Here is a 27,410-nt window from a genome sequence, read left to right as displayed (position 1 = left end):
TTATTGAATAATAGAATGTGTTTCTCTGGCATAACACTGCACCCCACCTCAAAGAAAAGGAAGCTGCTAGCTAATTCCATGCTTGAGAGGAGACAACTGGAGTGTTACAACAGTCTTACTCTTAACAATTAAGGATACTTTTACACATTAGTCGCCTGCTTTGACATATTTATTGCTCCACTGTTTTTTCTGTAATTAAATCCAAACAAATTGTGACCTATAAACTTAGCTTGCTATTTAGTCTTTGCATATGTCAAAAAATCTTCATTAAGTTGTATGAAAATTTGCTGTTCCCCTATGTAGAGGCATCTGCCTCTATATATGAACTGTTAACTTCCATTGCTATGCGTCTGAGAAAGTGTGCCCTCACATGAAAGCGCATACCTTGAATAAACTTTTGTTGGTCTTAAAAATGCCACTGGACTCAGCATTTGTTCTACTACTGCCCTTCTGAATTTCTCAGGATTGGGCAAGAATGTTTGTCAGACAGCTCATACAAATACAGTTCGTCTGAAGGAGGAAAATGCGGGAAATAACTTGGATAGGAAAGTGAAGGAATATAAAGTACATTACAAAGAGACGGCACTTCTTATCCTTGAAGGACTTTGAGGGACAAGTTCTGCAGGCACAGCTTCTCCCTGAAAGAGCTGTAGTGGTAAAAATGACATAGGCAAATGTAGCTGTGTCAGAGCTCCCAAAAAAGAAAAATATTGAATGCAGAGATACAAATTATTATGAACGTTTCATAACTACTTCTATTGCAGTTGCTTCCCACCTTTAACTCATTGGGTGGCTTTGTTAGTTAGTTCTCCCTCTGAAATTCTTACTTCTTGTCTCTAAGGTGGTACTGTACTTGAATCTAACTGTTTTGAAATGCCTCTTCAAAATAAAGTTTTGCTCTTAATATCAGCTCCAGATGTGCTTTTGATGACTATCTTGAGGTGTTCATCCTCTGTCTGCAAAATGGACACATTTTTGGATGCATTTTCAAATTAATTTTTATACATTGACAAGTCTAAAAGCAATTTGGATCCTCATTGAGAATAAAAGCAGTAGCATAGCTTTGCCATAATCAAAGCTATGTTAAAATAAGAAAGTTGTTTTGCTCTCTCTCTGCCTTAGCTCGCATTCCCTGCATTTTACTCTTACACCAGAGAAGATTTACTTCCTGAATGTGAAAGAAAGGGTTATTATTGCCTACAGCAGCTGATGCCAAAGCTGGATTAACAATTAGGCCAAGCAGGCACTAGTCTATGGGCCTCCACACCTTTAGGGGCCCTGGGCTGGCTTTCCTCCTGCTTGCAGCCCTCCCAGCCTGCACAAGCAGCCAGCAACTGAGCTGCTCTTTGCCCAATTTGCCTGGTGCAGCTGCTGTTAGTGTTGTCACCAAGTTTGCCTCTCCCCTGCAGCTTAGTAAAAGAGGTTTTTAAGAAGGTTCCTGCAGGCTGCAGTGGGGGCGGTGGGGTGGGCACTCAGACTCTGAGATGATTTGCAAGGCGGCTCCCAAGATTTTGACTGCCTAGGGACCTCCACAGGGTTCAATCCAGTACCAGGGTTATGTCTACAGCAGGGGTGGCCAACGGTAGCTATCCAGATGTTTTGCCTACAACTCCCATCAGCCCCAACCAGCATGGCCAACAGCTGGTACATGTCTCACTGTTCTGAGTGTTCTGGAGAGAAATGTATTTCCCTTTGGGCTATGTCACACTTTTAAGAGTTTGGGGTCTCCAAAACTTCAGCATTCATTCCAAGAAGCTTCTCTATTGATAAAAAGGGAAGGAGCAGAGTGGTTAGTGAATGTGAAGCTAGCATAGAACAGAAGACCATATTACACCCTTGGGGATAGCAAAGATTAGAGTAGACTGTATCTTTTCCTAAGAAAGAGGAAGATTGATTTGGTGGTAGGGCCACATGAAGGAATTAAATTCCATAGAAATGAGGGGAATGGAAGCTGTTGGAATATGTACAAGTTGCTTACGCTTTCAGTCATTATAGAGTTAACTTTTATTGCTACTGAGTAGGAAATTACATAACTAGCCTTGTGACCAATTAAGATAGACTTTAGTTGGACTGGAGGAATTTGTAGGATGTAGTAAAATAAAGTGGACTGTTAACTTTTATTGGTAGATCACTGTGTTGCTTGAAGAAATTCTTCGATACAGTTGTTTTACATGCAAGTTTTACAACGCTTTGTTTGTGAATAGAAAGCAGCAGCCATTAAGCAGTTTGCCTTTAAAATGTAAAGATGTAATCTACTTTAGGCTAGATAGAAATGTTATTTTCTTTTCTCCAAAGTTCCCTTCCTTAACTTGTAAAGTTATTTCTCCTTTTCAGACTCAAACATGATGTCTGGCTCTTGCTTATTAATCTACATTTAAGAGTCACTGACTCCTCCCTATGATGTCACTGGATCCAATGCCTCTGGCCGAGCCCTAGCCGTGCCCCCCCCCTTCCGGAGAATTGAAAAGGCTACACCCTTGCAGCCTGGCCAAAAAATCAAGGTAATGGATCTGGTAGAATACTTTAACAGTAAAGAGTCCACTCTAGAATAACAGTCAAGATAGGTTTAGCTTAGAGGATTGCATGCATGCACCTTTACTTGTAAACCTGGTGATCCATTGTGTTTAGACTGTGTGTGGACATTTCTTTAAATAAATGTCTTATTATTTTGAATGCTGGAAGTTTGTTCTCTGTAACCACAATAAACCCCACTCAAAACAGAGGGAGGGAGGGAGGTGGTTGGTCAGGAGATCACCAGATACCCAGCAAGTGCAGTAAGTTATCCCTGTGAAGGCAAATTGGAGAGACAGCAGGAGATATGGGTTCTAGGAAGAGAATGTAAACGACAACAAAGAGTGCTAATAAATAGGTAGTGGTAGAAACAACAAGGGACCACTGCAGTGGTGTTGGGTGAGCTTGGAAGAACAGTGCACTGCTGGGTAGAGACCCAGGGCTTTTCTACATTGTCATTTTATTTGTTGTTAAGTTCCTGTCTCTTTAGGGATTTTTTTTGCTCCTGTTCTGCATGTGCTTTGCTTTCTCTAGTAGTAATAGTAAATTTGACATAAAAACAGGTTCATTTGCTTGCAGGTTAAACTACAGGGAAACATGTCAAATTGACCACTAGAGGGAGAAAACACATGCTGAACACAAAAGAAACCAGAAAAAATAGTAATTTAACAACCAATAAAATGACAATGGGGAAAAGCTCCCACAATTCTTAATGTTCCCTCTAAGCTCCACAGTTGCAAGCAAAAACTCTACCTCATGAGCAAAAACAGCTAGAACCATTAAAGTTATGAGTGAGTCTAAATTTGCCTGTGACATAACATTAACTTTTTAGAAGATTACTTCCATAACCCCGTAAAAATCTCAGAATAAATTATTTTAAATTGTATTTGAACTATATTTTAAGAATAATTTAAACATTATAAGAGAAAACAGAATCAAGCAGGGGCAGCCCACGTGGTGCCCTAAGCAAAGCCCCGCCCCACCACCCTCCTCCGCTATGCCCCCCCACCGCCCACACCCTTCCATGCCCCCCATAGGCTGCAGGCAAAGCTGGAGGAGAGGCCATGCACGCGCCAGCCAGCCGGCATCACTCCACCTCCCTCCTGGTTCCGGATGCCTTCCTCACCCTCCTCCAGCTTTGCCTGTGGTCTGCGGGAGTGGGGGAAGGATGTGAGCGGTGGTGCAGTGTGGGTGCCACAGAGGAGGATGGCAGGCGCCGCAGGTATTTGCCTATGGTGCCGGGAGGGGGGAGGAACCAATTCAGCACCCTGGGCAAATGCCTAATTTGCCTAGTGGCATGGCCACCACTGGAATCATGTCAAATTTCACCCACCCTTCTCCACCCTAGTCCACCATATCCTCTGAAAAACAGAGCTACTCATGGCCTCAGATCATTCCTGTGCTGAGCTTTAGAAAACACACCAACATTTGTGGGGAGGGAACTCTTACAGTTTACTTTGTGGGGGGGTTTTAGTGAAATATGACAACCAGCATTACAGTTAAAGTAAAACAGAGGAGGAACAATCACTGTCAGAACCCTGCATAACCTAACAAACAGGAATCATAGAATAAAAGTTGGAAGGGACCTCCAGGGTCATCTAGTCCAAACCTGTGCACAATGCAGGACAATCACAAGTACCTCCCTTTGCCCTCCCTCTCATTATCTGCCTAAGTTCACAGAATCAGCATTACTGTTAGATGGCCATCTAGCCTCTATTTAAAAACCTCCAAAAAAGGAAAGCCTACCACTTCATGAGGAAGCCTGTTCCACTGAGCAACTGCTCTGTCAGGAAGTTCTTCCTAATGTTTAGCCAGAAACTCTTTTGATTTAATTTCAACCCATTGGTTCTGGTCTGATTTTCTGGGGCAACAGAAAACAACTCCACTTCATCCTCTATATGACAGCCTCTCACGTACTTGAAGATGGTGATCGTATCACCTCTCAGTCATCTCTTCTCCAGGCTAAATATACCCAGCTCCTTCAACCTTTCCTCATACGACTTGGTCTCCAGTCCCCTCACCATTTTTGTTGGCCTCCTCTGGACACATTCCAGCTTGTCTATATCCTTCTTAAATTGTGGTGCCCAAAACTGAACACAATATTTTAGGTGAAGTCTAACCAGAGCAAAGCTATACCATCACTTCATTTGATCTCTCTTCTATACTGTCCTGTTTATACAACCCAAAATTGAATTTGCCTTTTTAGCCACGGCATCACATTGCTGACTCATGTTGAGTTTATGGTCCACTAAGACCCCCAGATCTTTATTGTACAAACTACTGCCAAGAAGTCTCTCCTATAATTATGCATTTGATTTATCTTACCTAAATGCTGAATTTTACATATATCCTCATTAAAATTCATGTTATTTGCTTTAGCCCAGTTTTCCAGCCTGTCAAAATAATATTGTATCTGTCTTCAACCATATTTGCTACCCCTCCAAATTTAGTATCATCTGCAAATTTAATGAGCATTCCCTTGATTCATCCAAATCATTGATAAAGATATTAAACTAAACAGGTCCAGCACAGATCCCTCAAGCACTCCATTTGTCACTCCTCTCCAAGAGGATGAGGAACCATTCACAAGCACTCTTTGGGTGCAATCTGTCAACCAGTTACTGATTCACCTAACAGTAACAGGATCCAAACCACAGGATCATTTTATCAACAAGAATAGTATATGGAACCTTATCAAAAGCCTTACTGAAATCAAGAGAAATTATGTCTACAGCAGGGGTGGCCAACAGTAGCTCTCCAGATGTTTTTTGCCTACAACTCCCATCAGCCCCAACCAGCATGGCCAACAGCTGGGGCTGATGGGAGTTGTAGGCAAAAAACATATGGAGAGCTACCGTTGGCCACCCCTGGTCTACAGTATTCCCTTGATCCAGCAAGGTAGTTAACTTTCTCAAAAAATGAGATTAGTCAGATATGACTTGTTCTAAAGAAACCCATTCTGGCTCTTAGTAATCACCGCCATCTTTTCTTAAATGCTCAAGGACTGACTATTTGTTCTAAAACTTTTCCTGGTATGGACATCAACCTGACAGGTCAGGAGTTACCTGGATCTTCCTTTTTCCCTTATTGAAGATGGGGACATTTGCCCACCTCCAGTCTTCTGACACTTCACGGGATCAAGAATTCTTAAAAATAATGACCAAAGACTCAGAAATTAAGTCTGCACATTCTTTTAAAACCCTTGGATGCAGTTCATCTGTCCCTAAGGACTTAGTTTCATAAATAAATAAATTTACTTCATTTAAATAAACTAGTTTATGTACAACTATGCCAACTCCACCCTGAGCCCTACGAGGAATAGGCAGAACAGAAATATACTAAAAAATAAATAAATAAAATCCTAGGTTGCAACCCCCTTCCCTCATCATGTGTTTTGAGCACCTTTTGTCTCACAAGAGAAGACTGAGGAAAGCTAGGAACTAAGCAGTTCTGCCCTCTCTTCTTCACCTGTTACAATCCCACTTTTCTGTCCCTGAAATGGGCCTACCATGTCCTTGCTCTTTATCTTACTTTGTACCTAAGTTGTTTTATTTGTTGTTTTTAGCATCTCTCACTAGCTTAAGCTCATACTGAGCTTTGACTTTCCTAACTTTTTCTACAAGCACTGGTTATTTGTTTATATTTATCCTTGGTTATGAAGCCCTCCTTCCATTTCCTAAATGAGTCTTTTTTTATTTCTCAAGTCCTTAGAAAGCTGTTTATGGAACCACCTTGGCTTCTTTAGGCTCCTCTCAATTTCTCTTCTAATGAGAACTGTGACTGTGCCTTCAATAGTTTACTTTTAAGAACTGAGATTTTAGCACTTGTGCACCTCCAAGTACCTAGGAGTAAACATCTACAGGATTGTGCTATATAGTGTTACCAATAGATGTATATAAAAAAAATTATCCCTTTATGAGAGGCCTATTCTGTGGAAATGAGCAGCTGAAGTTTTTCATGATTTAAACAAGTGGAGACCTGCAAGAAACTTGTAGGGAGGGTGCATCCCATCTCTCCCTTTACTTACTTTCCTCTTCCTCCTTCTTGAACAGTCTTCCTCCTCTTTCTCACTGACTCCACTTCTGTCAATCTGCCCCCGTACCTCTTTTTCTTCCAGTCCCCAAGGCTCCATCTCACTGACCTTGCAGGTTGACAGCCACACAACTCCAAGCCTCCCCTCCCCCACCACACAAACATTGGCCTTGGGAGATCATTAAATGTGCAGTTCTTGATCTCCAAGGCTTCCCCCCCCCCCTCCACGATGGCCTTGGAGGTAGAAAGCTGCACACCTCCAAGCCTTTCCTCCTGACACTGGCCTTGGCGATCAAGAGCTGTATACCTCCCAATCTTTGAGGCTTGTCTCCCTGCCCCCCCCCCCCACACACACATCTCAGAAATTGAGAGCTGTGTGACTCCTGATCTTCAAGGCTTCACACTCACACGCAGAGAGAGAAGCCTCAGAGATTGAGAGCTCCATAGCTCCAGATCTCCAAGTCTTGTCCCTCCCACCCATAATGGCCTCAGAGGTCAAAAGCTGCACAGCTCCCAGCCTCCCAACATTGGTATCGCTATCACTGATGTCCTGCTCACAGGGTCATCCCTGGGGGGTGGCTGGACCCTAGGGCATCCATATCAATCAGCAGTAGCTGCTACCCAAGGCCTCAGACAGAGAAGGAGGAGGTTACAACATAGGTTGTCCTCCTCTCCTGTCACCAGCTTATCATCAAGAGGAGACCCTCTTCTCTCTGGACAACAGCACTCCAAATCTCGAGTCCAATGTAAGCTTTGTGACTGTAATTGTACTTGGCCAGGGTTTTTTCCAGTGTTTAAGTACAGAATACCCCATACACACCCAGGTGCTTTCCCCTCCCCCCCCCCCAAATCCTGGCTTCCAGAAGTCAGGTCAGGCAGAGGGCAACAGGTGTGGTTTGCTGCTTGCTTGGCCCTTTCTTCAATGGGCTTGGTGGCCTCCGGCCTTTCCTCCTTTCCCTGATGGCTGAGATGATCTGATAGCAGAGCTTCAGCAACAGACCTCGGGAACCCAGAACAGCGTCCTCCCCCCCTGGGCTGCCCACCAGTTGAGAGAGACCAGACCTGCTGCATGGTCCAGACAGCTGAGCTAGATGCAACTCCTCGTTTTCAGACCCAGCTCCAGGGTGTGAGAGCTGTTCTAGGCCTTTTTTTTCTCAAGGCCAATGCCATCACAGCACGCTGGTGCCACCAACTTAGAAGGGAAAGGTAAGTGTGCAGATAAAGCCTTTTATTGGAGGGGGGATTTAAACTCCTTCCTGAATGCATTTTTTTAATACTTTTCAGGTGTTTTTGCACTCATGAGGTCACGAAAGTTGTAGAAAAAAACTGTTTGGGGAAAGTGGATTTAGATATCCACAGATAGGGGGCACACTTGGGAATTATTAGATATATAGATAACATTTCATTAAGCCTTTATTAAAGGGAAAGGACCTTTTTCCTCCAAGCATTTGATAACCCTATTTTCATATCAGTCATTGGGTCTACCCAATGATGTGAAGAATGCTTCCTGTTTCTGGCTGAAAAGCACATATTTGTTGAGATCTCATTTCCTCATTTCTATTTTGTTCTTTATTGTGTGTCAAGCTTGAGTAGGTACAGCTTAAAAGATATGTGGTGGGGGGAGGGAAATCAGTCTTTTAATTATTAGGATGTTTAGAACAAGAACCCCGTGGCACAGAGTGTTAAAGCTCTGCTCAAGACCTGAGTTCGATCCCCGGCGGAAGCTGGGTTTTCAGGTAGCCAGCTCGAGGTTGACTCAGCCTTCCATCCTTCCAATTTCGGTAAAATGAGTACCCAGCTTGCTGGGGGGGAATGTAGATGACTGGGGAAGGCAATGGCAAACCACCTCGTAAAAAGTCTGCCATGAAAACGTCGTGAAAGCAATGTCACCCCAGAGTCGGAAACGACTGGTGTTTGCACAGGGGACCTTTCCTTTCCTTTAGAACAAGTAGTAAGACACACCTTTCACAGTGCCAAGTGCTCAGACAGTGAAGCACACCTATGAAGGACCTCAGTCAGCCATTGTACATGTTAAATAATGACTGGGAAGGATGTCAGGATCGGAATCTGGAATTTCTAAACAGGCCTGAGCATGATAAATCACATTCTGACTCACCAGCTATTGGAGGTAATTGTGCTGCCTCTGTTCGTTAAAATGGATGTTCTACCTTGCAAAAAATTACAACTTGAAATGGCTATTTATGATTATGATATTGGATTTATACCCTGCCCTATGAATCTCAGAGTCTCAGAGCAGCTCACAATCTCCTCTACCTTCCTCACCCACAACAAATACCCTGTGAGGTAGGTGGTGCTGAGAGAGCTCTCCCAGAAGCTGCCCTTTCACGGACAACTCTGTGAGAGCTATGGCTGAACCAAGGCCATTCCAGCAGCTGCAAGTAGAGGAGTGAGGAATCAAACCGGGTTCTCCCAGATAAGAGTCCACACACTTAACCACTACACCAAACTGGCTCCCAACCAATCCTAACTTCTTCTTATAGCCTGATCCCAAATATTTTAATACATTCCCCATCTCCTTGAACAGAAAAGGTACCCAGGCTGTTTCCCTCTGGAGGAGAGAACATTGGAAACTTATGATTTTTTCTAGTAATTGCTCTGTTTACACAGACAGAGCACACCTACTAACATGTAAAATTCTCAAATATTCTTCATTCCCTCCTCCCTTAAATACATACCCTAAGCGCTTTAGCCAATGCCTAGCAGTGGCTCTATCTTACTCAGAATCTAAACTGCCATTTCTTTTACACACAGACAGCCAACTATTCTTCTCCTTCACATAGGTAGAAAGTTTTCCACTTCTAAACACTGATGAGAGACTTGAACAAAGCCATTTTCTGACACCTGAGGACCATCTAGGTCAGGGGTGTCAAACATGCGGCCTAAGGGCCGAATTAGGCCCCCAGAGGGCTTTTATCAGGTCCGCAAGTCTGCTTCTTTCTCCCTCTCTCTTGCTTCTTTCTGTGTCACAACTTGTTTTGCCAGCATTTCTCAACTGCACAGAAGCTACAGAGTAAAGCCTCTATTTCCCCCATTTAGTTGAGGATCCTCTCTTGGGGAGGAAGTGGGGGGGGGGGAGAGAGCTTGCTTTGATACTGACCACAATATTGCAAGATGCTAATACTTTAAGCATCTTGCAATATTTTAGAGGGGTTTTTTTAAAAAAATTGTGTTTTGTTTCCTTTATAAAGTTTTTATCTGCTACCTGGCATTACATTTTATGACACACATCACACGGCCCAACAAGGTCTCATTTATGTCAGATCCGACCCTCATAACAAATGAGTTCAACACCCCTGATCTAGGTACTTTCTGTGGTGATTAAAACACATTCCCTCCAGTGTTCCCTCTAAGATGAGTTAGTGTAAGCTAGCTCACAGCTTTTTAGCCTCCAGCTCACACATATTTGTCTTAGCTCAGGAAGGATGGCCCAGAGCACAGTAATTTATGCAGTAGCTCACAACTTTAATACCAGTAGCTCACAACTTTAATGCCAGCAGCTCACAAAGCAGAATTTTTGCTCACAAGACTCCACAGCTTAGAGGGAACATTTTCCTCTCTTTTGTCATGTAGGACAAACTGGTCCACAGTGATCAAAGGCGAGCTAAAACACTAAATCAAAAACAAATCAGATATAACTACTTCAGACATGCATAGTCATTTCTTGATGTTGCAGAGTTAAATAGTTATTTGGACAGGTTCATGAGCCACCACAGATTAAAAAAATTACAAGTCTCATATTACTTCACACAGCATTTCTAATGCAGTCTGTATTGGGTTAAATGTAAAAAAGGAAAAATCAATTGCCTTGGAAGCACAGAAGCTTTGTACAGTATCCTTAATCCTCTACATTTCCTGATTAAAGGGGAAATGCTGATCGAAAAAATTAAAAAAATAACCCGACTGCAATGGTAACAAGAAAAAGAAATTTTACAAAAATAGAAGCACATCTTACGTGACATATTCATGTAAGTACATTTAAATAATTGTAAACAAATTAACTTCAAAAAAAGGTTAACTTGTTACAGCTCCTAGCCCTGGTTAAAGAGAGAAGGGATTGCAGTAAAATTCTGTACAAAGTAGCCTTTGAGCAGACTTCGGAGGATGGTAGAAGACAGGAGGGCCTGGTGTGATTTTGTCCATGGGGTCGCAAAGAGTCGGACTCAACTGTGCAAGTGAACAACAAGTAGATAATTGCACTCCACATCAATTAGTCTTAATCAGGAATCAGCCTAAGGTGATATTGTTGGTCTTAAAGATGTCACTGTACTTGGATTTTGTTCAGTTGCAAGCAACAATCCTAGCTGCTGGTCATCTGACTTCAGCAGGTTTGAAAGAAAGCCAATTGATTAAAAAAGCATAAACATACAAGCCAAATAATTTGGTCAATTTAAAAATTAACAGATATTAACAACTATACATGTATTTATTTCACAATAGATTAAAAAGATATTGGCCCTTACAATAGCCTGTTATCATTGATGATATACACCAAAGAGTGACAAATCCTGACCCTGACCAGATGTTCTGTGGCCCAGTTGCCATTCCTCAGTGGTCAAACTAATAGCATTGCAACAGCTACTAATAATATAACATTCATTTATCAAACTGACCAAGAAGAAGTTATTCTGATGATTGTCTATGATCAAGGGAAAGAATACTAATCAAAAATCTTGCTCTAAAGAATTTACAGCCATGAGCAGGTACACATATTCCTATAGCATTGATTCAATTTGCACCTTTCTCTTTGGTCAGAAAAGTTCTGTATAGCCAGGAGCCGATAAAGATGCCTTCCTCTTTAGCATTACTCCCTAATTTTACTCCACCATAATTTTTTGTGGCCTAGATGAGCATTCGAGTCCATGAAACATTATGCTTCTATAAACTGGCAAGCCTTTAAAGTAACCATCAGTCTAGTGGTAACTAGATCGTTTCAATTGGATAGCCAATAGCAATGTACTGACTACAGACCAAAACGTTCTTCCAGGATATAGTATTTTGCAGATCAAAGCTCATTTCATCAGATATACTGCTTTGAGTCAAGTAAGTTTATAACCTGAAAAATGCTGGTCTTTATAGTGTTCTACTGAACTCGAGCGGTGTTCTGTTTACTAGAACTTCGTTGTCGAAACCTTATGACAAGGATTTAATACTTCACGCGCTCCAGAGCTGAGTCTCCGGGCCGGCCCACACATACCCCCACCCCTCCAAAAGCTACGCATAACTTAAACGCAGCTACTGAAGTACAGAAAAGAAGCCTGCAAGTATCGTCTAGGGACAGCCGCCACTATAAGAAGTTTGGCCTGTAGAAGGCAACTGCTGCCAATACCGAGCATTGAAGAGATGGCGGAAATTGTGGCAACAAAGAACCAGTAGGCGGGATATACAGCCGCGGGGGGTGGGGAGGAAGTCTACCGGTCACGTGACAGCTCTTTCAGTTCCCCCTCCCTTCTAACATCGCTCAAGAAGGGGGCGGGGGACGTACGCATTCCTTGCCCGCTCTCTCTCGTGACTGTCTCGCGCTCAGGTGCCGGTCTCGCGCGCCGCTCTCTCCCCCTCCCCCGCGTCAAGCCGTGTTTGCAGAATGGCTCGCGCCGCAGGCTTTGCATGGTCTCTCTCGCTGCTATTGACCCTCCTTGGTTTCAGCGCCGGCGTCCATAAGGCGCGAAAGCCTAACGTGGTGCTTATTGTAACAGATGACCAAGACGCCTGCCTCGGCGGAATGGTGACTGCGCTTGTTTTTAAGTGTCTGTGTGAGGGGCCTGTGGGGGAAGAGGGAAGGCTGCGAGTGGCGGAGAAGGCTTTTGGAATTCGGTGAGGTGGAAAGTGTAGTAGCTTTATTTTGGATGAGGCCCAAGTCGCGGGAATAAATACTTTCAGGGCACTCATGGCCGGGGGAGAGAAACATCATTTCAGTTTGCTCTTTGGGATGCGTAAATAAAGGCCCTTTCATCTGTGAGCTTTAAAGCTTTACCCTTTGGGATTACATTGGAATTGGCAGCGACGGAGCACCGGGATGCATGGGGCACCCTAACTCCTTTTCTTATCCATCCTTTGCGAGATCCAAGTGTAGACAGCGCTTTGTTATGCAGGTGCTTTCAGGTCTGTGCTCAAGCACCTGGTAGTTTTGGGGAAAGGACTGAGAACATTTGCCGGTGTTGGCTCTTAGCTTGCAGTGACTTGGGGGGTGTATGCATGTGTAGATGGAATTGTGTGAATTGGTTGGTAACAGAGTTCTGCCTCTAGTATGTAGCCGCAATTGTTCAAAAAGGGGGGGAGGTGTTTGCATACAGCTGAATGTTGCATTATGGAAGCATACACACAAGTTTTATCCACAACTTCCCTGTTCCCTGGTTCCAGCCCAATAAGGTACATCATCAGTGATGTGCTGTTCATCCACTTATTGTTTCTGTTATTGTCAGTTTTCGGTTAGATAGTGTTGGCTATTGGTCATGGAGTACTGTCACTACACAAGGTCCATTCAAGCACTTGTCTCCTCACCCTGCAGTGTTGGCCACATGTGTATCTGGGGGTATTTCAAGTAAGGGGAATGGTACAGGTAAAACATAAGAGGAGCCATGTTGGATCAGGCCAATGGCTCGTCCAGTCCAACACTCTGTGTCACACAGTGGCCAAAAAAACCAGGTGCCATCAGGAGGTCCACCGGTGGGGCCAGGATGCTAGAAGCCCTCCCACTGTGGCCCCTCCAAGCACCAAGAATACAGAGCACCACTGTCTGGACAGAGCGTTCCAATAATACTGTAGCTAATAGCCACTGATGGATCTCTGCTCTTTTGTAAGCTTTGAAATTTACTTTAAAATGCCACCTTCCATTGTTAAAGTAAGACCAGTCAAAAAGAGTTTATTATTATTTGTATTTACAAATCACTCAACCTCTGTTGCTGCAAGGCTCTGGTTGATGTACAAGAAAGCTTAAGCCCCTTTCCTCACACACTGTAGTAGTGATCTGAGCCCAGCTCTCCTGCCTCATGTGTCTGTCTAAACTAGGACCTCTCAATGCCTGTCTGCTTGACAGAACTTAGAATGGTGGTGGGGTGTTTATGTTACCTTGGATGTTAAACTATAGATTTAAAAATTGCTTCCCTTCACAAGAAACCTTTTAAAGGAAAGTTTCAGATTATAATTGTGGATCTTGTATGTGAGGTTGACACTTTGGGTTTAATAAGAATTCAGTTGCTAGAGAAAATTGTTCTCCTTTATATGTTTATGTACAGTTTTAAACTCCCTTTTTCCTTTTCATGAGTTGGGAGTGATCAGTACAGATTCTGATTGGATCTTTATTATTTCCACCTTTTTGACCTCTTCCCCTCCCAGCCTGTGAATGTAGCGAGCAGTCAGAATTGGAGTTATTTATTATTCACTACTGGATGGCTATAATGTTCTGTAACTTGCTTTTTAAAATTGGTTTTATTTTGTTGTAGTTTTATATATGTTGTACATCAACCAGAGCCTTGCAGCAGCAGAGATTGGGTGATTTATAAATACAAATAATAATACTGTTTTTGATTGGTCTCACTTTAACAATGGAAGATGGCATTTTAAAATAAATTTCAAAGCTTACAAAAGGTTATGTTTTACTGTATACATAACCTTTGAAATATTATACTGTATACTTAGTTTTATAAGAAGTTTTTATATTTAATTTTTGGTAGGAAGAAACTATCTCTTTATTGGTTAGTTTTATTAAAATGTAAAAACTAGTTTAAAAACTAGTAGCAGGCTGTTAATGCCAACCATTTAGTGGAAAAGAGTAAGAGTCCTGTAGTACCTTACCTTAAAGACTAACAAAATTTGTGGTAGGGAATGAGCTTTCATGAGTCACTGTTCACTTCTTGAGCAGATACATCCCAAGAAGTGAGTAGTGACTAATAAAAGCTCATACCTTGCCACAAATTTTGTTAGTCTTTAAGATGCCGCTGGACTCTTAACTCTTTTCTGCTGCTACAGAGTAACATAGCTACCCATCTTGAGCTATTTAGTGTCACATAGGGAACATAAGAACATAAGAACATAAGAGAAGCCATGTTGGATCAGGCCAACGGCCCATCAAGTCCAACACTCTGTGTCACACAGTGGCAAAAAATGTTATATACACACATACACTGTGGCTAATAGCCACTGGTGGACCTGTGCTCCATACACTGTGGCTAATAGCCACTGATGGACCTGTGCTCCATATTTTTATCTAAACCCCTCTTGAAGGTGGCTATACTTGTGGCCGCCACCACCTCCTGTGGCAGTGAATTCCACATGTTAATCACCCTTTGGGTGAAGAAGTACTTCCTTTTATCCGTCTTAACCTGTCTGCTCAGCAATTTCATCGAATGCCCACGAGTTCTTGTATTGTGAGAAAGGGAGAAAAGTACTTCTTTCTCTACTTTCTCCATTCCATGCATTATCTTGTAAACCTCTATCATGTCACCCCGCAGTCGACGTTTCTCCAAGCTAAAGAGTCCCAAGCGTTTCAACCTTTCTTCATAGGGAAAGTGCTCCAGCCCTTTAATCATTCTAGTTGCCCTTCTCTGCACCTTCTCTAAAGCTATAATATCCTTTCTGAGGTGCGGCGACCAGAACTGCACACAGTACTCCAAATGAGACCGCACCATCGATTTATACAGGGGCATTATGATACTGGCTGATTTGTTTTCAATTCCCTTCCTAATAATTCCCAGCATGGCATTGGCCTTTTTTATTGCAAACGCACACTGTCTTGACACTTTCAGTGAGTTATCTATCATGACCCCAAGATCTCTCTCTTGATCAGTCTCTGCCAGTTCACACCCCATCAACTTGTATTTGTAGCTGGGATTCTTAGCCCCAATGTGCATTACTTTGCACTTGGCCACATTGAACCGCATCTGCCACGTTGACGCCCACTCACCCAGCCTCAACAGATCCCTTTGGAGTTCCTCACAATCCTCTCTGGTTCTCACCACCCTGAACAATTTAGTGTCATCCGCAAACTTGGCCACTTCACTGCTCACTCCGAACTCTAAAAGTACTTTCAAAGGAACTTTCAAAGTAGAGATGAGGTTATCAATTCAGGGACTGCTTATGTGTAAGAATTTCAGTGATTGAAATGTTGTTTGACTTACGTTGGGCTGTTCTTTTTTCTGAATTACCTAAATGAAAGGCAAACTTGGAAGATCTGTTTTAAGAGTAAGAAGTACTTGTCCCTAAAGGAGCCTATCCGAGCTAGCATCAGCAAAATAATTTAGAACAATCCTATGCAGTTTCTCCAGTCTAATAAATTGGCTCTGTCTGAATTAGCTCTGCATAGGATTGTACTGTTAATGTTTCATAAGTAAGCCACCTTGAGTCCTAGGTAAGAAATAGGTACAAATCTTCTAAATAACTAAACTCAGGGCTTTTTTGATAGAAAAAGCCCAGCAGGGACTCATTTGCATATTAGGCCACACCCTCCGACATCACCGGTGTTTCATATGGGGCTTTTTTGCAGAAAAAGCCCAGCAGGAACTTATTTGCATATTAGGCCACACCTCTACCACCAAGCCAGCCAGAACTGCGTTCCTGCTAAAAAAAAGCCCTGACTAAACTTAATATTTAAAATGTTTTGATGCTTAATTAAATGCAACATTGATTTTAACTAGAATAGTTCTGGTATTCAGTTCAGCCTCGGGGAAGAAATCCAAAACACGTCAGTTTCCCAAAGTCTTACCACATCTGTAGTTATTTATACTTTCATTCTGTATTGCAGACGCCACTGAAAAAGACCAATGCCCTTATTGCAGAGAAGGGGATAAGCTTCTCCAATGCTGTAAGTACTGAAATCAATACATACATTTGTGAACAATACAAGCAAGTGAGAATTTTTTGTGTGGATCCCATAAGAAAATCTAAAAGGGTTGGGAAAGGAGGTGGTGATCTGTGCGTAATTTAGTGAAGGTAGGGGCAGAGCTGTCATACAGCATCAGGTGGAAATGATGCTTTTTAATAGATGTGATATTAGTATATCTGGTTAAATTGTAGTTTTCTGAACTTTTTTTGCCAGAATGATTTTTTTTAACCAGTCAGAGATTAGATCATGTATTTTTGAGGGACAGAGAAACAGAAAAGGCACTTGGAGGTCTGTCCTGTTTTACATCCACATTTGTTTACTTGATAATCTTGGATTGATGATCATTGTATGCTAGAGGGCATTCCTCCACTTGCAGTAAGCATTGTGAATTTACTGTGGATACTACATCTCAATTTATCCTTGCTCAGCCATAATCTTAGTATACTTTTATAGTTAGCAGTTGTTTTGTGTCAGTTCCCAGGCAATAAAATAGAAAAATTGGTAGGTCTCCTCAAGCTGTTTAGGCTGAATATAGTATGGATTGTGTGTTCCTTTGCACATCATCTAGTGTCAGAAAATGCTAGAATATTAGAAAGGAAGATGAGATAGAGACTGAGATGGAATCATATTAGAAATAAAGCATTAGGAAACTTCTGTATGACCCAGGTTTCGATAAACTCTTAAATGGCTGAGCTGGCTAGTTTTCTCATACTTTTACGTTTTGACACTCATCTGCCATTGGCATTCTGTTGCTGCCTTCATCATCAGTCTTATACTTTTTAAATTTACAAATGAATATTTTTCTACATACCTGGAGAGGCTTCTGGTTATCCTTATCTTGGGGTCGCCCCCATTTTTCTACCATATTAATGGACATTTGACCATCTGTTGTAATGAGTGACATTTCTGTCTATTTCTTAGCTTATTTCCCTTTACTTTTGTTTTCTAGTATGTACCCAGTGCATTGTGCTGTCCCAGCAGAGCCAGCATTTTAACAGGAAAATATCCACATAATCACCATGTTGTCAATAACACTCTGGAGGGAAACTGCAGCAGCAAATCCTGGCAGAAGATGCAGGAACCATATACTTTTCCAGCTATTCTGAAGTCTATGTGTGGCTATCAGACCTTCTTTGCTGGGAAATACTTGAATGAGGTATCATTTTATATACTATGCTAGATATTGCCTGAGGGTTTTTAAAAATGTAAGTTATTTGTAGTTAGAGGAATTTAATACATTTTAAAGTTACTTCTGCATATTTAAGGGATTATTTGCAAAACAGAAGAAATAAGAATTTAATTTTCATGAAAAGGAAGGCTTGGTTTATTATAATTGTCCAGAACAGACAGAATAAATAAACTTAGTAAGGTATCAGCCAAACAAACAAACAAACCCCCCCCCCCCTGTTTCTGGATTCACTTTATAAGGTTCTGTGGCTTTTTTGTTCTACAAAATTCTGGAGACCTTGAGTATCTGCGGGGGGCAGAGGTGGCTACTAGGGAAAGGGGAGGGCAGGGACCAATCCACTGCCTGTCTTTTCTGTATCTGTCTTATATACTAAAGGCTACAGTCATTCTGCAAACCTAGATGTATGTGAGAGCTAGCAGTCAAATTGAGAAATTGCCACCAGTGTTTCCTCTAAGCTGAGTTAGCGTGATCTCGTTTACAGATTTTTAGCCTCCAGCTCACACATTTTTGTCTTAGCTCAGGTAGGATGACCCCAGAGCACAATAATTTATGCAGTAGCTCACAACGTAGAATTTTTGCTCACAAGACTCTGCGCTTAGAGGAAATATTAATTGCCACTCATAATTTTGATAGATTTGTAAGCCCATATATATGGGATGCAGGTGGTTATAGTCTTCCAAGCAACATAGCAACAGCATTTTAGCTTGCTGAAGACTCAAAAGCAAAAGTGTTTGTGTATGAAATATCTGCAGCTCTGTACTTTAACACAGTAATTGGTTATAAAATCTCTGCGATAGAGAATGCAATTCTTCTATTTCAGATGACAAACTAAGATGCATAATAATAACCTGTCATCCATGAGAGACTTAGTTGAGAGAATCATGCTTGTTAGTCATTTAATGTTTGATTCTTTCAGTATGGAGCAGATGATGCTGGAGGAATTGGCCATGTTCCTCCTGGGTGGAGTTTCTGGTATGCATTGGTAAGTGTTAAATATTTCTAGCTTACTTTCATGTATTTAAAAATCTTAATTTTATGGAACACTGACATACTTCTAGAATGATGGTAACAAACCTGGAAAAATGATTTTTAAAATTTCATATGATGTTCATTTTAATAATGCTTATTTTTGGAGACTATTAAATGCATTTTTATCCAAGATTTTGATGCATTGCAATCACGCTGCTTTAATCATAACTGACTTGTCCATGCAGTTCAATTTGTAGAGGACTGCAGTGACCCAATTGGAAATCTTTAATGCATATAAAAAGAGCTTTGGTTGTCTTCCACAGGAAAAAAATTCGAAGTACTACAATTACACACTTTCAGTAAATGGAGAAGCACGAAAGCATGGTGAGAACTACAGTGTCGATTACCTGACAGATGTACTGGTGAGAATTTTTTCAGTTGTTGCTCTGTAAAGCACATTACTGCTTGCTTCTCTGACCGTTATGGCTTCAGTGTTATGCAAGAAGCTCAACCTATTTAACAGGAAACTCAGTGAATCAAGTTCTTGAATGTAAACAGACTTTGTGAGTCTTATGGTGCAATCTGCCGCACTCTGCTTTTTTCAGATACACTTGTAGTGTAACACAGGTCTTACCCTGTTTTCTTCCTTACTCTCAGTTTTGCATGTTAGGGCTTTATTTCAGACTACTCCAAGCCTTAGTAAAGGAAGTGTGTTCTTTTGTTTGAATTACCAGATCATAGTTGGGGCCATTGTTCTGACTCTGGAATCTATACCACTTAGAGGGTGATGAAAAATGAAAGCAGATAAGCAGTTTTAAATGCAGATCTGTATGTACGTGTGGAAGCTCATGTCTTGGGTTCTAAACTGTGATATGTACAAATCCTGGTTGGTGCAGTGTCTGAACTGAGCCTATGTGATGGCTCTTAGTTCTTGTCAAAACTGAAATTTTGGGGGCAAGCAGAAGAGCTTAAGGAAAATGAGGTTTCATATATTTGCAAGTATTCAGTTGCAGTGGCTACCCCTCGTGAAAGATATGGAAAGGTTGGTTTAGAATTCAGGAAGATGTTTTTAAGTTATAGATTTGTAAACTGTTAGATCAGTACTTGGCACCAGTCTATAACAAATAAGTTCTTGATATATTAAGAACAAGTATTTGTTCAGGTGATGTTAGTTTTTGAAGTTTCAGATGCGTAGGACTTGCTTATATGCTAGGTTTACTTTCTTCAAAAGCAGCTAAACAAACTTCTGTAGTTGTAAAGTTCATCCATATATATTGGCTTTATTTTAGAGAATGGGCAGCAACATATTCATAAGAGGAGCAAATCATGCTTTCTGAGTATACCCCCAGATATGTCAAGATGCATGTAAAATACATTAATTTTTTTAACCATGGTATATCAAAATATTTGTGAAAAATTAACAGACAATGTTGGCCATCATAAGAATCTGCAAAGTCTAAACTGAACATAATTTAAGGAATTAATTTTAAGAGTTACTGAACCTAGAATGTCAGCCAAAGTCAGTTATGTCTTACTTTTGGAGATTCTGAAAGACTACTGTTGTTGTTTGAATTTGTTGTAATGAAATAGAATTTTCATAATTTATTGCAATGTAAGGGAATATTTGAATTTTGGATTATTTTGTTCTTTGGCGCATGATTCTCTTTTAAGCAAAAGTTTTTTTATTAGAATTATAACTAACTCTTTTAAACTGTTAGTAAAAACAGTAAGGTATCAAAAGGTAAAATCTGAGCAAATAATTCAGTTTCCATAGTGCTGTAATAGAAGCATTTTAAATTGATTTAAGTCAGTTCCAGCATATGATGTGGCAATGTATATTTGGTCAGATAATGACTGCTTGAAGTGGAGTTCAATCAACATAAATGTTTGAGGTAGGGAGTTCTCCTTTCTACCAGGGGAGGATATCAGCATGCCATGCTTTGACAAAGTATTTTTTTATATAGACAACTATTTTAATAATAGCATTGGAACTCATAACCTCAATCTGTGTTCAGGCCAACATGTCTTTGGATTTTCTGAAATATAAATCCAACTTTGAGCCTTTCTTCATGATGATAGCAACTCCGGCACCACACTCACCATGGGTAGCTGCTCCTCAGTACCAGAAGAGCTTCCAGAATGTCAGTGCTCCAAGAAGCAGTAATTTCAATATTCATGGAAAGGTATGAATTCTTCTTTTCAAATAAGCTGACATTAAATATGATGTTCACTGGAAGTAAGTAATAAGTCTTGATTTCAGTTTTTTAAGAGTTGAGAAAAATTATGAGTTCAAGACATAAATTATTCTGTGTAAATCACAGTGAGTCTGTGGAGTTTTCCATGTTTCAGTACTGACTTGGAAATATAATTTGTAAATGGGATAAGCATGGTGTTTTTATTGTTTATTTTGAACTCTTAGGTTAAGAACATAAGAGAAGCCATGTTGGATCAGGCCAATGGCTCATCCAGTCCAACACTCTGTGCCAAAAAAATTATATATATATATAAATTATATTATATATATATATATATATAAATTATACACACACACACACACTGTGGCTAATAGCCACTGATGGACCTCTGCTCCATATTGTTATCTAACCCCCTCTTGAAGCTGTCTATGCTTGTAGCCACCACCACCACCTCCTGTGGCAGTGAATTCCACATGTTAATCACCCTTTGGGTGAAGTACTTCCTTTTATTCGTTTTAACCCGACTGCTCAGCAATTTCATCGAATGCCCATGAGTTCTTGTATTGTGAGAAAGGACTTCTTTCTCTACTTTCTCCATCCCATGCATAATCTTGTGAACCTCTATCATGTCACCCCTCAGTTTACGTTTCTCCAAGCTAAAAAGCCCCAAGCATTTTAACCTTTCTTCATAGAGAATGTGTTCCAACCCTTTAATCGTTCTAGTTGCCGTTTTCTGGACTTTTACCAATGCTATAATATCCTTTTTGAGGTGCGGTGACCAGAATTGCACACAGTATTCCAAATGAGACCGCACCATCGATTTATACAGGGGCATTATGATACTGGCTGATTTGTTTTCAATTCCCTTCCTAATAATTCCCAGCATGGCGTTGGCCTTTTTTATTGCAGTCGCACACTGTCTTGACATTTTCAGTGAGTTATCTACCACGACCCCAAGATCTCTCTCTTGGTCAGTCTCACACCCCATCAACTTGTATTTGTAGCTGGGATTCTTGGCCCCAATGTGCATTACTTTGCACTTGGCCACAATGATCCTCATCTGCCACGTTGACGCCCACTCACCCAGCCTCAACAGATCCCTTTGGAGTGCCACACAATCCTCTCTGGTTCTCGCCACCCTGAACAATTTAGTGTCATCTGCAAACTTGGCCGCTTCACTGCTCACTACCAACTCCAAATCATTTATGAACAAGTTAAAGAGCATGGGACCCAGTACTGAGCCCTGCAGCACCTTACTGCTTACCATCCTCCACTGAGAAGACTGCACATTTATACTCACTCTCTGCTTCCTATTAATTAGCCAGTTTTTGAGCCACAAGAGGACCTGTCCTTTTACTCCATGACTCTCGAGCTTTCTAAGGAGCCTTTTATGAGGAACTTTATCAAAAGCTTTCTGGAAGGCAAGATAAACAACATCTATTGGGTCTCCTTTGTCCACATGTTTGTTCACCCCCTCAAAGAAATGTAACAGGTTAGTGAGGCAAGATCTTCCCTTACAGAACCCATGCAGAGTCTTCCTCAATGACCTGTGTTCATCAATGTGCCTACTCATTCTGTCCTTGATAATGGTTTCTACCAACTTTCCCAGTATTGAAGTCAGACTGACTGGCCTGTAATTTCCTGGATCTCCTCTGGAACCCTTTTTAAAGATGGCGGTGACATTTGCTACCTTCCACTCCTCAGGAACGGAGGCAGATATCTATGAAAGATTACATATTTTTGTCAGAATATCCACAAGTTCAACTTTGAGTTCTTTCAGAACTCTTGGATGTATGCCATCCGGACCTGGTGACTTATTAGTTTTTAATTCATCTATCAGTTGTAGGACCTCCTCTTTTGTCACCTCAATCTGACTCTGGTCTTTCAGCACCCCTTCCAAAATTAGTGGTTCTGGAGCAGGCAGACACTTCTCATCTTCCACAGTGAAGACGGAGGCAAATGGTATTCTGGATCAGCCATTTCCTTATCCTCCTTCAGTAATCCTTTTACCCCTTGGTCATCCAAGGGCCCCACTGCTTCCCTGGGTGGTTTCCTGTTTCTAATATATTTGAATAAATTTTTATTGTTGGTCTTTATGTTTTTTGCAATATGCTCTTCATAGTCTCTTTTGCCTGCCTGATCACAGTCTTGCATTTGATTTGCCACAGCCTGTGTTCCCTTTTATTAATCTCACTTGGACTAGCTTTCCACCGCTTAAAGGAGTCCTTCTTTATTTTTTACAGCTTCCATTACTTTGTTTACTAACTATGCAGGCCTTTTCTTATATCTGTTTATGCCTTTCCTAACTTGTATATATTTTATCTGAGCTTCTAGGATTGTAGTTTTAAATAGCCTCCAAGCTTCCCCAAGGGTTTTGACTGTATTTACCTTTCCTTTCAGTTTCCTCTTCACATGCCTCCTCATCTCAGAGAATTTACTCCTTTTAAAGTTAAACATGGTTGTGCTGGTCTTTTGGGGCAACTCTCTATTTATACAAATGGTGACATCAATAACATTATGGTCACTGCTCCCAAGTGGTGCGATCACTTTTACATCTCTCACCAAGTCTTGGGCATTACTTAGGACCAAATCCAGGATCGCCCCACCCCTGGTAGGTTCTGAGACCATCTGCGCCATAGCAAAGTCATTGAGAGCATCAAGAAACCCAATCTCTTTGCAATAAGACCAGAACACATATTGACCCAATCAATCTGTGGGTAGTTAAAATCACCTATTACGACACAGTTTTTACGTTTAGCCACTATTTTAATCCTTCCATCATATTATAATTGTCCTCTATCTTTTGATTTGGTGGGCGATAACAAACTCCTATAGTTAAATTTCCTTTTGGGCCCTCTATTTCAACCCAAAGCATTTCTAGAAGGGAATCTAATTCTCTGACCTCAGTCTTACTGGACCGTATACCCTCTCTGACATACAGAGCCAACCCACCTCCAACCCTTCCCTCCCTATCCTTCCGATATAACTTATATCTAGGAATCACCGTGTCCCACTGATTCTCCTCATTCCACCAAGTTTCTGAAATTCCCACAATGTCTGTGTTTTCTCCCAACACTAAACATTCCAACTCACCAATTTTACTTCGAACACTTCTAGCATTTGCTTACAAACATCTATAATTTCCCAGGCAAGCTAGACCCGCAACCTTCCTCCTGCCACCTCGAGACTTTGGCAGACAGTCCATACTGTTTGTCACCATCACAGTGGACAACTCTGATCCATTACCCGGTAGAAAAGTAACAGCTAACCCTTCATCTCTTTGAGATGAGTCCTTCCGAACCAGAGACATTTCATCTCCTGTCGGCTTTCCCCCAAGATTTAGTTTAAAAACTGCTCTGCCACCTTTTTGATTTTAAGCGCCAGCAGCCTGGTTCCATCTGGGGACAAGTGGAGACCGTCACTTTTGTACAGCTCCTACTTGTTCCAGAAAGCATCCCAGTGCCTAACAAACTTAAACCCTTCCTCCTTACACCATCATCTCATCCACACATTGAGACTTCTAATTTGTGCCTGTCTCTCCTGCCCTGCACATGGAACAGGTAGCACTTCTGAGAAGGCTACCTTGGAGGTCCTGGCCTTAAGTCTCCCGCCTAGCAGCCTAAATTTTTCTTCCAGGACCTCACGACTGCATTTCCCCACATTGTTGGTGCCAACATGCACCACGAGCACTGGCTCCTCCCCAGCACTGTCTATCAGCCTATCTACTACACACGTAATGTCTGCTTCCTTCGCAGCAGGCAGGCAAGTCATCATATGGTCAGTACGCGGTTTTGCCACCTAGCTGTCTGCTTGCCTAAGGATCGAATCACCAACTACCAAGACCCCCCCTCTCTCCCTGCCCAGGGATGGTTCCTTGGCTTGAAAGGATGCATGCTCACCAACTGAAGAAGACGCCCCTTCTGAGGGCGCATTCCCCTTATCCTCAGCACAGTGCCCTGTTCCCTCTCGACCCTCATGCTCCCTGGCAGCAACGGGGCTACCACGTTCAGAGCGGGGCTCATTTAATACACCCCCGAGAGTCTTCCCCAAGTGCCTAACTGACTGTCTCTGCTTCTCCAGGTCAGTCACCTCGACCTCAAGGGTACGAGCTCGTTCCCTGAGGACCAGGAGCACCTTGCATCGAGCGCACACCCAAGACTCCTGTCCTATGGGCAGATAGTCATACATGTGACACTCAGTGTAAAACACTGGAAAGTCCCCACCCCCCTGCTGGCATTCTGCCTTCATGATAGCTTTAAAAATATATATATATACAGTCCCCTTTAAATCCTGTTTGTTTATGTGGCTCCCCTTCTGGAGGGTCAACTTACCTTATAGAGAGAGCACAAGGAAATTAGGGATCTGGGTTCCTGGTCCTTACAGAGCCCCCAGGCTAAGAGCCACAGGCCCAGAGCCCTTTAGCTCTCTGGCAAGGCACAGCTTAGAAATGCAAAGAGGGTGGGGAATACAGCCACTCCTAATCAATCAGCAACAATCACCTTCACCTTCAGCCCACTCAACCAAACAAACAGCAGTTCCCCAGCAACCACAAACTCAGAATTTTCAGCAGTCACACAAACTCAGACATTCTCAGCAACTTCCCCAGCTGCTCACCCTTATATCAGTTATTCTCTGCTCTATCTCAGAGCTTCTCTGCTCTCTCTCAGAACTCTCTGAAATGTGCTCAGCCTCTGGCAAGGCGCAGCTTAACAATGCAAAGAGGGTGGGGAACACAGCCACTCCTAATCAATCAGCAACAATCACCTTCAATCACCTTCACCTTCAGCCCACTCAACCAAACAAACAGCAGTTCCCCAACAACCACAAACTCAGAATTTTCAGCAGTCACACAAACTCAGAAATTCTCAGCAACTTCCCCAGCTGCTCATCCTTATATCAGTTATTCCTGATATAAAGGGTGCCAGCCCTTTGAACAAGATGGCGGCGGCGGTAGAAGCCTAGCGCTGGGGCTCCCGCCGTTCAATAACTATAACAACTGAATAACTAATACTAACAGACATAGCAACTAAACTAAACAACATCAACAAAATAACAACAACCACTCGAACAACTGTGGTGCAGCAGCAGAGACGAAGAACAACGGCGGCCCGACCGGGAGCAAAGTAACTCACCGAAGACCGACTGGCCTAGCGCTGCGGTGGAGGTGAGGCGCGACCACGGACTGCCGTGGAGAGCTTGCCCCGGTGAGGAGAGACTGAGCTGACGAGGCCTAGCGAGACGTCGGAGGCCGGGAGTGAGGCCAGCTGAGGGCGCCGCGGACGAGCCGCGGGGGTTGGTGTATATCAGAGCCGCACGCGAAGAGCTCGCCCTGGTGAGACGTTGGGGGCTGAGAGCGAGGGCGACGGAGGGCGCCGACTTTGGGCGTCGCGAGCGTGCTGCGGGGGTCGGAAGGCAACAGAGCCGAGCGGAGAGAGCTCGCTCGGTGAGACGCTGGAGGCCGGGGTCGAGGGCCAGTTGAGAATGTTGTGGGCGAGTCTCGGGGGCTGCGAAGTGGTGGAGCGGCGCGTGGAGAGCGCGCGGGGAGCGGCGGCCAAACAGCGGGCCACCCCGAGAACGGAGACTAGGTGGAAACTAGGAGGGCGCTCTCTAGCCCCTGCCTTCGACCTCCCACCTCTTGCTCCCCCCCCCCTCTTTTTCATCAACCCGTCTTACCCTCCACCTCCCCCTCCGACTGATCATTAAAACGCCATACAACACAACTGACCAGCGACTTGGGCAACCCCAATAGAGAAGCCCTGTACGGGGCTCAGGGGAGCTCAGTTTGCACACGGAATAAACAACATTGGCGTGGATCAGAGAGACACAAATCATCAATGTGGAAGACCATAGAAGAGATCGCCTCCCTCATCTCTCCTCCAGACTGTAACACCTGCACTTGCACTTTAAAACACCCAAGCCTAATAAACCAGGCGGACAATGGACAACGTGCAATCTATTCCTTAACGACTGACCAATGGCCTGATTATCAACAGAACTGTCATAATTTTATTGTTAATTAATTTATTAGGATATTTTAACTCAATCAATTGGTAAATTAGATTTAATATATATTTATATATATTGGAATGCATTTATTGATTCTCAGTTTCTAAGAATGAGGGGTGGGGAGGGAGGATATTTATTGATACTGGGAGGATTAAATTTATAGAAGTTTTTGTAGCAATTGATTGAAATAGACTGGGGAGGGCAACTAAATTAATTAAATTAATTAATTCAAGGTATAGGAAGTGGGCCAAGTGGTGGGAGTCAGAGAGGTTAGTAAGAGGATAAGCTAAAACGACAGACCAGGAGAGAATTGGCAAATAAGATCTGAGAATTTTACCCAGTGCAACCGCAATGTCTGGCCAAGGGATTCCAGTGCTCCTGGGGAGGGGAAGGTATGACGGTGGGAGTAGACAGTTATTCAAAGGAAGGAGACAGAGACAAAAAGGGGCTCGGCCACCTTCCAGTCTACTTCCCATCCCAACGGTGGCAGGTAGTGGGGCCAAGAGGAATGGCTCGCCTCTGTCATTGGTGTTATGCAACGCCAGGTCCGTAAACAACAAGACTGCGATCCTGAGGGAGTTTCTGCTCCAACAGGACGTGGACCTGGCTTGCGTGACCGAGACCTGGGTGAGGGAAGGGGAGACAGTGGCTCTCTCCCAAATGGCCCCCC

General features: G+C 42.6%; 1 protein-coding gene across 1 annotated transcript in view; it reads left to right on the top strand.

The window, feature by feature from the left end:
• Positions 1-12,029: 12,029 nt before the first annotated feature.
• The window catches only part of GNS (glucosamine (N-acetyl)-6-sulfatase), a 33,682-nt gene continuing 18,301 nt past the window's right edge, over positions 12,030-27,410 (top strand). Inside the window, exons 1-6 of the mRNA XM_060244989.1 lie at positions 12,030-12,286; positions 16,301-16,360; positions 17,331-17,537; positions 18,487-18,552; positions 18,863-18,961; positions 20,555-20,722. Coding sequence (XP_060100972.1) covers positions 12,146-12,286; positions 16,301-16,360; positions 17,331-17,537; positions 18,487-18,552; positions 18,863-18,961; positions 20,555-20,722 — 741 coding nt within the window. The 5' untranslated portion in view covers positions 12,030-12,145. The remainder of the gene's footprint in view (positions 12,287-16,300; positions 16,361-17,330; positions 17,538-18,486; positions 18,553-18,862; positions 18,962-20,554; positions 20,723-27,410) is intronic.

This window comes from Heteronotia binoei, chromosome 8, assembly GCF_032191835.1.
Source record: "Heteronotia binoei isolate CCM8104 ecotype False Entrance Well chromosome 8, APGP_CSIRO_Hbin_v1, whole genome shotgun sequence".
In the NCBI taxonomy this organism is placed as follows: Eukaryota; Metazoa; Chordata; class Lepidosauria; order Squamata; family Gekkonidae; genus Heteronotia; species Heteronotia binoei.
Note: the sequence above shows the minus strand (reverse complement) of the source record. Positions and strands in the feature narration are given on the sequence as shown.